This window comes from Molossus molossus, unplaced genomic scaffold (genome assembly GCF_014108415.1).
Source record: "Molossus molossus isolate mMolMol1 unplaced genomic scaffold, mMolMol1.p scaffold_m16_p_2, whole genome shotgun sequence".
Lineage (NCBI taxonomy): Eukaryota > Metazoa > Chordata > Mammalia > Chiroptera > Molossidae > Molossus > Molossus molossus.
The window spans coordinates 141,682,083-141,697,188 of NW_023425355.1; the positions used below are offsets into that span (position 1 = coordinate 141,682,083).

At 40.0% G+C, this 15,106-nt stretch overlaps 1 protein-coding gene across 1 annotated transcript in view; it reads right to left on the minus strand.

Annotated features, from left to right (window-relative positions):
- FRMPD4 (FERM and PDZ domain containing 4) overlaps nt 1-14,871 on the minus strand; it is a 176,657-nt gene extending 161,786 nt beyond the window's left edge. Inside the window, exon 1 of the mRNA XM_036271220.1 lies at nt 14,742-14,871. Within this exon, the coding sequence (XP_036127113.1) occupies nt 14,742-14,779 (38 nt within the window). The 5' untranslated portion in view covers nt 14,780-14,871. The remainder of the gene's footprint in view (nt 1-14,741) is intronic.
- Nucleotides 14,872-15,106: the final 235 nt, after the last annotated feature.

A 15,106-nucleotide genomic window follows, 5' to 3' on the forward strand; every position in this document is an offset into this window, starting at 1 on the left:
AGCTGGACCATCCATTTCTCTCCTGCTTTCAGACAATGGCACTCCTGTCCTGGTCTTGGGCCTTCAGACTCAGACTGGTATTTGCACCATTGGCTCTCCTGGTTCTCAAACCTTTTGGCTTGGACTAGAATTACACAATTGGCTTTCCTTGGTCTCCAATTTACAAACAGCGCATCGTGGGATTTCTCAGCCTCCAAAATCCCATGAACCAATCCCTTATAAATAAATCTCTATATGTCTCTCTATATATTCCATTGGTTCTGTTTATCCACAGAACCCTGTGATATACCTGACCAATATACTGTCAAACCTAGAACTTTGTATAATTTAAAGCAACAGGTATCAGGGCAGAAAAGTACACATCTATCTAAGAAACCATTCCCACTGATGACATGTAACTTGAAGTCTACTTAGAAAGTCTGTTTCCTCTTGTTATCCTCCTCTTTTTCCTCCCAATAATAACTGAACATTAGGCCACTTCCTGTTCTTAGCAATTCATGTGAATAAGTCATTTAACCCTCTTACAATTCAGTAGAGTAGGTGCTACTATTATGCCTATTTTACAGATAAGGGAAAAAAAGGCACAGCAAAGTTAAGCATCTTGACCACCATCATGTAACTAGAAGATATACAAAAGATTCAACTTCAGGCAGCCTAGAGCCAGAGCTTACGCTCTTTAAACACCAGAATTTCCTGCATCTTAGCTTTTATTCCACAGGTAATAAAAAACCCTCCATCAAAATTTAGAAGTCGCTTTCTTATGAATGCAACCATGTGGAACACAGGAATAAAGTATTGGAAAGAACATGGGTAATCTAAACCAAAGGAATGTTTGAGCAGCTCAAGGAGATACTATACAATATGAGCACTAAACCTTAGGCTCATCTGTTTCATGAAAGCCCATGAGGCCTGTCTACTGGTTTCATGGTCATTAGCCAATTATAAACTAAACATTAAAAGGGGACCAGGCAGTAAGATATTTAAGGAAGAAGCTGCTACTAGAAAACACGTTTAAAGCCCAAAGCTATATCAGCAGTTTGCCACATGGTGGTTCTCCAATTTATAAAATAAAAGAGAGGAAAAGAAAAAAAAACAAAAAAAAACAACAACCAAGTCCCCAGAGAAAACAGGTAAATAGCAAAAGCATCATGGAACCACTCAGAAGGAGGACCAAAGCTAACCCTCCTTCGTTAACCTTGAGTGTGCCTCATAATGGTGGCACAAGAGGGCATGAAAAGGAGGAAATTATAGGCTAGGAATTCGGAAACATTGGCATTAAAGCAAATGCTATAATAAAATTGTAGAGTTTATCATTTTAATGTCAGTATTAGGACAACTTAGTTTTGTGAGCAGCTACACAAATGCGTCCACTCTTCATACATGTGTTGGTGTCAATGCAGGTGAATTCCACCTAATTCTTCACCTCCTTGTCCCTGAAATGCTCTTTGATTCTGTTTGGAAATTTGATCTGGGGAACAGCTATTCAAGTGCATTGCCACCAAATCAATCGTCTTTGATCATGAACCACCTCAGAGTCAGGCCATTAGAAGTGGTTGTGCAGCAGGCCTTTCCAAAGAGCCAAATGAAAGTTGAAATCTAGGCCTCTCACAGAGCCTTGAAACCCTTGAAACTGTACAAAGATGCCACTGGCTGGGGCACAATAGCCCAAAGAGGGTACCTTTTATACTTTAGCCCTTACCATCCTCACACTCTCCATCCAGAAGAGAGAAATAAACTATGTCTCAGAATCCTCAGCATCAACTCTTGAGTTCTTAAGGATTGGATTGGTGGAGGCCACACCCTGACACCTGAAGCATTACAGGCTAATTGAGGAATAGACTATGTTTTTTAGAAGTAGGCAGTCATAAACAGTAAACTAAAAAAAAGTTATTACATATGCTAAATGTATTTGGACTGCAATTCAAAGGCTGCCAAAATATATTTGTTCAAATCAATCCATAGTTGCCCATTTTTGTTTTAAAACAGATTATTCCTGTCTTTCAGGTCCATGCTATTCCAATGATTTTCACTTTCTCCCAAGCCTGTATTCTTTTTAATCTTCTTCCAGCAATCCAGCCAAATCCTCTTCTTGGAGGAATTTAAGTTTCCTTGACTTGCTCCTTATTGTTCAGCTCTACCTGCCATCCCTGCCTTCCCAGGGTTGGCTTCTGATCCTGAAGCTCTTTAAACTCACATTTTGAATACTTACTCCAATCATTTCATAATATAACTCTGACCAATGGCTGGATAATAAAGCCTTTACAATATATATCATTCTTTTTTTTTTTTTTTAATCCTTACCCGAGGACATGTTTGCATTTATCTTCAGATAGAGTGGGAGCGAGAGAGGGAGGAAGAAAGAGAGAGAAACATCGATGTGAGAGAAACACACTGAGTGGCTGCCACCCACACAACCCCAACCGGGGCCGGAGACAAACTGCAACCGATGTATGTGCCCTTAGTGGGAACTGATCCTGGGATTTTCTGGTCCTTGGGCCGACGCTCTAACAGCTAAGCCAAATCGGTCAGGGCAGCCTTTACAATATATATCATTCTGATAACAGTTCTAATCTACTAAATATTTAAGCTAGAAAAAAAAGGCACTGCTAAAGGTGAATAAAAAGAGGAGAACAATTGTTTAAAACAGGACACCTTTAGCCTAACTCTAAAAATCATACCTGTGGATATGAAGGCATGTCTTTAATTTTCAATAATAGTGGAGAGGAAGAATCGTTATCTTTAATATTTCACAGTATACTGTGCTGTATTTTCCAAGTGTTGTATGGCAACCAAGGTATCATGGCAATTCAGTACACAAGAGAAAATAGATTGCATGACCTTCCAAATGCCATATTACAAATCAGAAACAAATATGTTGTTGCAGAAAGATCCTTTATTACATCCTGAATTCTGGAAATCTTATAAATGCCACCCAAGTTATGAATCAGCGATGAGTCCTTGATGAACTTCCAAGGTATTATTAGAAGATACAAACTTTTTCTAAGTGCCCAAATTCTTGTGAAATTTCTACATCATCAAGTTAAGGAGAGATAATTTTCACTCACTGACTTGTATAATAGCATCTATACTAACAACTGACTGAATATAATGCTTCATAAAAGTCTATTCATCCATCCATTAATCCATCCATCCATCTACTCATGCATACATACATTTAAATATTTACTCAGTAAATATTTATTAATCACATGCTACTGACAATACTCTGCACAGTGCAAACAACTCCCATTGCTCTCCTTTATCTCCTGTGTTAGAATAGTCATAAGTTACCATCAATGTCTGGACCTAAACCAAACAGTATCACCATACTAAAGTTCATGAACTCTGTTTCTTTATTGAGGGTTCTAAGTGGAAATGTATGCTTGATGGTGTGGGAAACTGAAAGTATAAATGTTGCGCTAAAAAAGAAAGAGTCAGTTGAGGAGATATGACAAGGAACCTCCAGTGTGTTTGAAGCAAAAGAAGGGGGATGCTGTCATGGAAGCCAAGAGAACAGCCTAGAAAAGAACATCACCAAACATGAATTGGGCACTTTTATACAGGAGCTTTATACATTTCCACAAGGATAATGAGCAAAATTTCTTCAAAATGCTATGGACAATTAACTTTTTGAAAGTGTAATGGGGCTGTTTCTCTGTAGACTATTACTAAGAGCAAGTTGCTATGTAATTATCACCTCCCTAATAATTATTTGCTCTTGCATTAGGCATTGCATTGTGACTGGGCTTTATGTTGTTATCATTTCCTGTCCCTCCACACTCCTCCCACGAAGGTGCTGGTTAGAGATACAGAGCTGCTACAAACCCTGTCATCAGTAGATCTCCTTTCCCTTAGCACCCACCACAAGGAAGTGGGGGCAAGTTCTACTTCTCTGGTGAGTTTTGACGATGGTATTCCTAGAGCATCCTTTTGAGGTGGGTCATGGATGCCAGAGCTGAGCAGGAACTGCTTCCTGACAGTACATACATTATAGAGTTTTTTGGCAACAAGTAGGAAAAATGGGGCTCTGGGGTCCATTTTTAGCTCCCTGCATGACTCATAGTGTGAGCCCAGGAAAGTCACTATACCAGCGTTTGCCCTAGTTTCTTTCATACATAAAAGAAATGGCAGTTCCCAATTTCACGGAAGGGTTTTGAAATTTTATCAGTTACTGTTGGTAAACCCATGGGCCAAAGCCAGCCTCCAGTCTAGTTTATTTATTTATTTTTTAAATAAAATGCTATCAAAATACAACCATGCCCATTTGATCACATATTTCTTATGGCAGCTTTCATATTACAACAGTGTTGCATTGTGGCAAATTGCAACAGAGTTCACATTGCATGCATATCCTAAAATATTTATTAAGTGATTTTTTAACAGAAAAAGGTTACTGACCTGACCTGGAGAATTAAAGGCTGGGGTGGGGGGAAAAAAGTGTCTATCTTTTGGTGAGAAAATATCTCCTTGGAAGAGCATGAAGCCCGGCCAGTGTGGCTCAGTGGTTGAGCATCGACCCATGCACCAAGAGGTCGCTGGTTTGATTCCCAGTCAGGGCACATGCCCAGGTTGTGGGCCCGATCCCCAGTGGGGGGCATGCAGGAGGCAGCTGATTAATGTTCTCTCTCATCAATGTTTCTCTCTCTCTCTCTCTCTCTCTCTCTCTCTCTCTCTCTCTCTCCCCCTCTCCCTCTCCCTTCCTCTCTCTCTAAAGCCAATAAAGAAGAAAAAAAAGGGAAGGGCATGGAGTCAATAGCTGTATGCAATCCTTTCTCTTTGCTAGGCCTTTATTGAGAAGCCACATGAGAAATGATTAAACAAAATTTAAGAGGTGAGGTTGGGAGGTCAGGTGAGGTCTAATTAGTGTTGAAAAGATGTGGCCCTCTAAGAAACATGAATAACTAAGGAATCCTGTCACATCCTTTCTTACTTGTGTTACTTCCCTGAATAGAACACCCACTGACACTGAAAGTGATCAGAGAGAAGAAAAGAGAAATATAGGGCAACTCTTGGTTCCTTTTCCTTGCAGTTCTTTACTTTTCAGCAAGCCGAAAAGTAGGGAGTGTTGGCGGAGTTACAGAAGTAAAGTAAAAACCATTGAGTTAGTTTGTGCACCATTTTTAGTTCTCTGGTTTGGATGAAATACACATGCATGAGCTATGAAATGCAGTTGTGTAGTTTCGGTGATCCCGCCCTCATACAGTTAAATGTTCTTCTACTTACATCTAAAACTCACATTGCACAACATACAAATGATCAGTAAAATTCATGCTAATAGCTTCAAATTTTAGTTTTTCTTTACTTAGAATGGCATCAAATAGCAAATATAAGATTATGACATGTTGATGGACCACAGAAAAAAGGGATATGAACCCTGAAAAAGAAGATACCTACTAAAAAGTTACTAAAAAGGGGTCCTCATTGCCAGTTGGGTTCAAATTAAAAACAAAACAAAGAACGTCTAGCAGCCATGTCTGCACAGGGACCTGTCACACAAACCACACCTCAGGAAGAAGCCTGTGTTGAACTGCCTGCCTGCACTGAACAAGCCCTCATAAATGAGTTCCTGGAATCCTATCCCACCCAATAGGACTGAGGCTTTCCTCATTCAATTGGAGCTGCATAGTTCTGACCAACCAGAATGACTCTATTCTGACAAATCATGACAGTGCCTTTTGGACCAATCCAACTTTGAGGATTTGGAGTCCTCATTCACATGAGGACAGACCAATTATGGACCAGGGGTTAGGATTTCTGCTCACATAAGCCAGCTCTCTGGCTTGGAGAACACATTTTCCCTTTCTACCAAAAACTGAAGACTGTATATCCCGGCTGAGCTGAAACACCTAAGATGTCTTGCCAGAAATGAGCGGAGCAGACCAGCACAGGCCAGTGAGGACTGGCACAGAACGGAGCAGACCAAAGCACAGCAGAGCAGATCACACAGTACAAAGCAGACCATTGAGGAATTGAGCACAGCAGTCTAGCTGGAGAGGAGTCTTCCCCAGGACCACCTCAGAGCTGTGCTGTACCACAATTGAGCTGTTTTGCACTGAATAAAGTTTCCTTCTTCACCACACCCCTAATTGGAGATTCTTGTTAGCACTGAATTGGCACCAATGACTATTGGTTGACAGGAAAAACCTTTACATTGTATAACTTGATCAGCACCTTTATCCTGCTTTTAGAACAAGGGGCCTACATTTTCATTTTGGAATAGGGCCTGAAAATTACATAGGCAGCCCTGATCAAAAGAGCCATCTTTAAGAATCTCTCACAGCCTTCCCAATTTGAACTGCTATCAGCAAACCCGTGCTCCTGGAGCAGCTGAGTGGAACACTCCGGGCAATAACTCTGTGACATGGCTTCTCTCGACGCAGACTGATCAGTGTCCACTGGCACAGAAAGCCATCGCTCATCACCCTTGCAACTGAAGAAGCTCTTGGCCAGAAATTGGCTATTGATAATGAGGTTTCATTCAAACTTTGAGAGGAACCAGAGGGCAAGGGCTTGGCAGGGAACAGCGATTTCCTCCCTTCTGGTGCACTACAGTAAAGCACTCTGTCACCAACCCTCTTTTCCTCTCATGCAGGAGTGCAGACAAGAATGAAAAGACACCTGCCACAAAGGTGATTCCATGTCCTCTTAAGTTCAGCCAATTTACTTGGCAGCAACACCCTCACCCCTCACTTGGCATTTGGCACAGAACAGAATTCCCTGCCTGTGCCCCAGCTTCGGGCGATGACATCAAAATTGCTCTCTGTAAGGGTTGGCTCAATCCAGAAAGAAGAGATCCAAAGGCCACTCAAAAGAATCAAGGGTGGTAGGCAGCCCCAAGCTAGCATTTCAATTACAGGCTGGGATGGAAACCTGCTCATCCAGGTGCTTCTCCTTTTCACAGCTTGGCTGTCCCTGTGATTCCGAATGGACTTTGTGACCTACTTTGTGAACATCCCTAGGGGCTACATAAAAGCTCAGTAGAAGAAAGAGCCACTCTGTGCTCCAGCTAACCTGCTGTCCACGGCTCCACCCAAATGGTAATGTTTTCACCCTATTGTCGTCAAGTGATCCAAAGAACTGCAGATCATTACAATTCCTTTGGAGACCTGGGCCTGCTGGACAAATAAGCCAAGTGTTTCAGGGACCTGTCCTAGAGTGATGGTCAGATTAAGAAAACCAGCAAAGTTTCAAGAACAGATGCACTAGAAAGTGAAACAGCCTCTGATATGGGAGAAGTCTGCCTAGCACACAGCTCTGTGTGTCACATGCCAAGTTAGATCTGGAATGATAGTGTCATTTCAGAGCCTTCTTGTTAAAAGCCTTTCCATCAGCTCTGCACACTTACCTTCCAGCTAGGAGCAAAGATGATTAACTCAATGGATAGGAGCTTTGTCAGATTCAAAAGAAAACAAATCTGCTCCAATGAAGGAGATAAACAGCCCCTAATGTTCAGCTTGGGAGCTTTCACGTTGACACGACATAATTACCTTTCATTTCATGTAATGACACTATCACGCTTACTTTGTTCCTCCATTTCCAAAAGTATAATATGCCTTCTTCTTCTTGACTCGTTGCTCAGATCCTAAGGAACTCATTTAACTAAAATGGCATTGGCTCTTGCCATTAGGCAATTATTTGCACTTTACGCAGCATTCATTGTGTGCACTTAGAAGTGATATATTTTATTTAAGAATTCATCCTCAAACCACGAAAAGTGAGGGAAACTGCCTCTTCTCTAATATAATGCCATTTCTTAACTTGGGATATTTACAACCTCACAAGATAACAGAGCAACCCACCTCAAATATATCTCTCTTATTTCTTTTACTGGCACAAGTGTTCATTTCCACAAAGATCTTCTGAGTGTTGTTTCCACAGACAAAAGGTAACAACTTGTATAATCTCTCAGATTCATTTGTCCTTTGTTGGGAGTGTGTTAAAAACGTAGGGTTGAAAAGTAGGAAATCATTGCCTGCTTCAAATGTAAAAACACTACAAGTTGGTGGGTGCAATCATGATATCCACATACGTCTTTACAACTGAACTCTTCTTGACTTTTTAAACAGTATTTAGAGAAGGAAAAGTACAAGGGCAATCATCACAGAGTAACAGATACAGGAACTCATCCATAGAATAACAGTAAGACTTCTAATAAAATCTTGGGGTAAAAATCAAGAAAAAATACTGGAATAGCCCTATAATGTTTGAAGATAAATCAACTGCTTCCGTCTTTGGATACTTTGAGGGAACACGTAAGGATGAGGCAAGGCTTTGCCATTTCTAATTTCACCATGACAAAATCCTGTCACATTGACTTGATGGTAAGGGGTGGGGTGCACATACTGCTCGTATCTTTTCAGGTTATTCCTTTCTGGAGATAGAGGAGCAAAAAGTACATTCCACATTGACCACAGAATTAACTGGCCATAGGAATGACTAGACTTGCCCCAAGTTGGGCTAAGTCGATAGTGGAGTATAAAGTGGGAGTTTCCACATCTCATTACTCATCTCCATAATTTAGGTTTCAGAACTGAATTCTGCATTATGAAGATAGTGACCCTATTTAATTGCCCACCAGGGGAACTGCTGGTAGAATAATTGAATAGTGTGTCTTGTTCAATAGGCATGCAGGGCTACTTTTGTAGACTCACAGGGTGAAGGTGGCCAGAAAACCAGGAGGTTAAAAAAGAAAAATATGAGCCTCTAAAACTTAGAACTTGGAAAATAAAGGCATGTACTTTGGATATTATCCTCTAGTGTCTCCCCACCCCATGCCTATCCCCACACTCCAACTTGCCTCATCCTAATAAATCTTGCCAGCTATTGTTTTAATATTTATTTTGTTCATGTTTAATTTTTCTGTCAATCTACAAAAAACAAATCTCCAAATTTATGAAGGACATTATTTTAGCATTAACTCTTTCCATCCCCATGAGCAAATAAGCATGTTCTTATTCCATTTAACTCAAAAAGTGAGTAACACATGATGCTCCCTATTCTCTGATTGTTACACATATTATGTGTCTCTAAAGAGGTTAAGAGAGACGTTGCTGGGGTGAGAATGATGGTTGGCCTCTCTGTAATGTGAGGTCCATGGCAACGGCCTACATCCTTGCTTCCACTCCCAATAAATTTGATTAATTCCTCCTTGGAGGTTTCCACTGTATCTGAAGAACATGCTATTATTTTACTAATCAATTCCACCACATTCTAAGATTTCTGAGGGTAAGCACTCATCTTAATCATCTTGAGAACTTTAGCATTTAGGGTGCTCAATAAATGTCAGGGGGATAGATGTTCAGTGTGGCCATGGAGAGCTTTTGAAAGAAGTAAATGACCTGACAACCAAGCTGATCAGGCCATTTCTAAGGATGCTGAGTGGGGAGGGTGTGGCAAGGTCAGGTGGAGGTAAGCTGAGCTGAGCACACATTGATAGAGCTGAGTAATTCTAGGGGTGGGAATCCTTATAGAATATTTGGAGGCTTAATATGGATTAAATTCTAAGACAGAGCCTTAGAGTCTGAAGATATGGTGCAAACATTGGTCTGACTAGCCATAGAATATGGAAAACGCAATCCTTGTGAATCCCAGCTCTTTCTGCAAAAGGCGATTCCTCTATGTACCTTAACTACCTTAGAGGACAGTTGTCAAGATTAAATGAAATCTTAAATCTTGGAAGTATTTTCGTAACTTTGGTAGTGTGATATATAGTTACATTGTCTTGTATTATATATAGCAGAACACTCTAAGAGCAAATGGAGGTGCTATCAGTGATTATATCAGGACAATACCCTAAAACCAGGCCCCTCCTGGAGGGCACACCCAGCTCTATGGTCACTCATCTATCTCTATCATCTCTATCTCTATCTCTATCTCTATCTCTATCTCTATCTCTATCTCTATCTCTATCTCTATCTCTATCTCTGTCTATCTATCTATATCTATTTATATCCATTTATATCTGTGTCTACAACTACATCTGAACATCTAGATCAATATTTATATTCTATGTTCATCTATATCTACATATTTATTTATATTCACAACTATATATCCACCTGCGTTCACATCTACACCCAAACCTATTATTTATTGATGCTGTTATAACTACCATCTCAGAGTACCTTACTGTCTGTTTCTCTTCATTGCTCTTTCCATCCATTTCTCCCTCTTTTATCTATTTCTAACTAGGATGCTATTTTTCCTGAGATTCTTTCATTACCTTATAGTTTCTCTCATCATATCTGTCTCTCTCTCTCTTAAAAGTAAACTGATAAAAAATGCTGTGGTACATATACATAGTGGAGTACTATGCAGCTGTAAGAAAGAAAGATCTCTTATCCTTTGAGACAACATGGAGGGAACTGGAAAGCATTATCTTAAGTGAAACTAGCTAAGCAGAGAAAGACAAATATCACATGATCTCACTTATTTCTGGAATATAATGAACAAAACAAACTGATGAACAAAATAGACCCAGAGTCATAGAAGTAGGGTACAGACTGACAATCCTCAGAAAAGGGGGTCGGGGGAGGGAAGAGATAAACCACAGAACTTGTATGCATGTATGCATAACCAATGGACATGAACAACAAAACTGGGGACAGGGTGGGGGAATGGGGAGGAGGGTGAATGGGGGGAAAAAGGAGAAACATCTGTAACAAAAATAAATTAATTTAAAAAAGTAAACTGATAAATTTTTATTTTGCAACCATCAGATTTTTGAAGCAATCACTGTTCCTGAGAAAACTGTATTTCATACTTTTCTAAGAATACCAACTGAAGTTGTTATTTCTTAATGGGGGATCTAATATATTTGAGAAAGCAATGGGCTGAGACTTGGTCCACAAATGTAAACTTTGGGAAAGCCACTGGATTCATTTGAGTTACAGTTTCATCATGTGGAAAATGGGGTAGTTATTCTTTATCAGATGAGGTCATGTGCAGAAAAGTGCTTTAGGGCAGCAACCATAGCTGTTCATTGTAATCACCTGGGGAGATTCTGAAACTTTCTATTCTTGGGATCTACCCCAGATCCCGTACTATGGAATGAATGTTTGTTTCCCCAAAATTTGTATGGTAGAGTCCTAATCCCCAATGTGATGGTATTTGGAAGTAGGGACTTCAGGTGATGATTAAGTCACAAGGGTGAAGACCTCATGATGGGATCAGTGCCCTTTATTAGCATACACATAGAGAGTCTCTCTCTCTCTCTCTCCCCCCCCCCTTCCCTCTTTCCCTCCCTCCCTCCCACATGTGAAGATATAGCAAGAAGACAGCTGTCTTCAAGCCAGGAAAAGAGTCCTTATTAAGAACCTGGCTATTCTGCCACCATGACCTTGGAATTCCCAGCCTCCGGAACTGGGAGAAACACATTTCTGTGTTTAAGCCACATAGTCTAGGGTATTTTTTTATAGCAGCCCAATGAGACTAAGCCACCCAGGCATTTTTATTGCACCTCAGGCTATTACCATGCTCAGCCAAGGTTGAGAAGTACTAGTCTACAGACTATACAATATTATACAAATGTACATTAACACGTGCATAATGACATTAAATTTTTTTTAACCCTCTGGATTAGTTATTCTTTGTAGAAAACAGATTATTCAATCCTACTCTAAATAACTGGGTGTGGGAGAACAAAGATGAAATTTGAATACATTTTGAACTATCCTGGATCTTGTTCTGAAAGACTTACAATGATAGAATTATCTCATTATTTAGCTGTGAGGTCCTAACTTGGAACATGTGAAGCCTGGTTCCTCCCATAGCTTTGTCCATCACTTGGAAGTAGTTTTATCTACATTAAAAAATGATTATTTGATGTGGGTTATTGTTTATAACTGAAAACAATATAAAAAAGAAGGTATCTAATCTCTTTCAAAGAGAATGAAAAATAAAATGCGAAGGTGCTAATTACTAACCATGGATTCATTTTCAAATTGTTCATTTAGCTTGTAAAAGTAATAAGTAGAGGTATACTCCATGCTGAAAACTGGGATTCCCCAGAAACTCTGGCAATTAGAGTATCTCTCTATAATGGACACTAGTCAGTGGGCAAGAAAAAAAAAATCAGAATGATTCTCATTATTTGTAAAACACATTAGTGACAAGGAGAGAAAAAATACTTTCCAAAGAACTTTTCTTTCTTTTTTTGGTTAATCCTCACCTGACAATATTTTGATTTTTAGAGAGAAGGGAAGGGAAGGAGGAGGGAGAAGGGAGGGAGGGAGATAGACACATGGATTGGGCAAAGAACAACTGTTTTTGACATCTTAAAACAGTGTCTCTGAGGACTGTTGAAACTTACTTTTCAAATTAAAAAAAAACCAAAAACCCACAGATTTGGAAATGTGACACTGGTAATTTGGTTCTAAAACATATCATTTATTATTCAGTGTAGATTTTTCTATTAAATCACTGATTTGGTCTTACACATTTCAATAGCTGGCATTAAGCCACTGTAAAGGTTAAAATGACACCCGGGCTAGCCCTCATTTCCAACTATTGATCAAATAGCCTGAACTAACCAGGGAAAAAGAAAAACCTGTTGTAACTGGAGAAGTCTGACATAAACCTTCATAAATTCAAAATCCATGTTTTTTAAATTTTATTTTATTTTATTTTGGACAGAAATGTTTACTCTTTTGAATCAAAACATCTAGACCCCCTCAACTGAGTCTATTCTATAAATTCATAACCATGTTACAAAATAGACAGCACAATGTAGTATAAAAATATCTTTCTAGCTCAGCTGGTGTGGCTCAGTGGTTGAGTGTCGACCCATACCCCAAGAGGTCATCAGTTCGATTCCCGGTCAGGGCACACGCCCAGGTCGTGGGCCAAATCCCCAGTGCAGGGCATGTAGGAGGTGGCCAATTGATGTTCTCTCATGAATGTTTCTATCTCTCTCTCCCTTTCCCTTCTTCTCTCTCTAAAATCAATGGAAAAAAAAAATATTTCTAGCGACATGAGGGACTTGGGCAAGTTGAATAAAATTAACTATTCTGAATCTAATGTGCAAGCAAAACTATTAGCTTTTTTTCTAATCTTTGAGCTTTCTGGGAGATTCTGCAACCACTGCCATTTCTACTATAGTTTCTCTTGGAGCACAGCCTCATGAGAGCCTTGAAGAGTCAGAGGGCCACTTCCAACAGGTTCCCTGGAGTGGGTCATATTCAAGGGCAACTTGAATTTCCCAGGAGGGACCCAGGAGGCAAGCCACTCAGTCACCAACTGTACTCTGAAGAGGGGGCTTTCTCCTCTCTGCAGCAATTCTGGGAATGAGATCTGAGCTTCAGAGACTGGGAAACTGGTCACAACACACATGTTAGTTGTCCCCCAGCTACTTCCCAACAATCCCAACATGAAGGTGCTGGCATGTCCCAAAGGCCAAATCACCAATCTTGGAAGATATTTTAATTTTTATAAAAATATCCCACACCTCACGGTGAGCCTATATTTGCTGGTCAGTCCTTAAAAACAATGCACCCTGTGGTGCAAAAGATCCCTCCCCCACTTGGCCACCAATCTCTATGCAATTATGTTAGACTAGGGCAAACAGTGTTTCCTTATTTCAAATCTATGTCATTAATTTCTCATAATTAAGACTTTTACTTAGGTTGAAGAAGAAAGCAAGGTGGACCCTTGCTGTTTTGAGAGGTGTTATATAAGTGTTATTCTCACATAACTACAAACCATCAGAGCACTGTGGAAAAGAGTGATGAGGCCTCAGAAAAGTAAACACAGAATTACCATATGATCCAGCAATTCCTCTCCCAACTAGATCCCCAAGAAAATGAAAAAGAGGAATACAAACAGATACTTGTACATCGATGTTTACAGCAGCACAATTCACAAAAGAGCAAGGGTGGAAGCACCGAACTATCCAGTGGAAAATGAATGAATAAGCAAATGTGGTATGTATCTATACAATGAAATATTAGTAAGTCTTAAAAAAGAAATGAAATTTGGATATGTACTACAACATGGATGAACCTTGATGACGTTATGCTGAGTGAAATAAGCCAGACACAAAAGGACAAACGTATATGATTTCAGCTAGGTGAGGTACCTAGATTCATAGAGACAGAAAATAGAATAGAGTTTACCAGGGGTAGGAGAGAGGGAGAATAGTAAGTTATTGTTTAATGGGTACAGAGTTTCTGTTGGGGATGATAAAAAAATTCCAGAAATGGATGGTGGTATTGGTTGTACAACATTATGAATGTACTTAATGCCACTAATTTGCACAACTAAAAATGGGTTAAAATGGAAAATTTTATGTTATATATATTTTACCACAATGAAAAATAAGAGCACCACAAAAATACAAAACCTTAGCCAATGTCAGTGTCAGAAATTTATGACACAATCTATAATGCACACAAAACTTTCAGCTTATTTTTCCAGTCACAGGTGAGTCAGTAACATTTCTGTCTTGGTCCTTTCTAGAAAGACAATGAGGACAGCTGGCCTGGGATTTAGTAATGAAAACTTTTGTTCTCGCCCACGATTACCATGCTACTTTGGGAACTGTCACTTTAAGATGGCACTTGTCCAAGAACAGAGCAACCCCCTGTCACAAGACACAGAAAACACAGGAAATCAAGTTGCTGGTGTAATAGTCTCCAATGCCTGTGAGGCCCTAATTTAAGTATGTTAATTATCCTGAGTAGAGGTTCAAACAGAGACATCCAAAAAGCCAAATATTTTACTGTTGTATTGTCTATTCAACCTACCCGATGAAGCAGTCACGGCCATCCCGGTTCGCAGTCATCTCCCATCCATAGGGCGGAACCTGGTTCAAGCCCCAGGTTCCCGAGGGAGGTGGCCAGCCTGAAGACTTCGTCCTGTGGCTGAAAAAGCAGAGAGAGAGAGAGAGAGAGAGAGAGAGAGAGAGAGAGAGAGAGAGAGAGAAGCATCATTACATCCAACTCCTAAACATTTCTTCTGAGACCCTCCAGAAGGGACCCAGGACTTGCTCCTCTCAACTGTGGGCTGTATCCTCAGCTGACTAAATGAATATTTTGTGTCAGGTACTATGCTCAGTACTTTTCTTAGTATCTTGCTTACTATTCCACAGATGCCCCGTGAGGTCACGTAT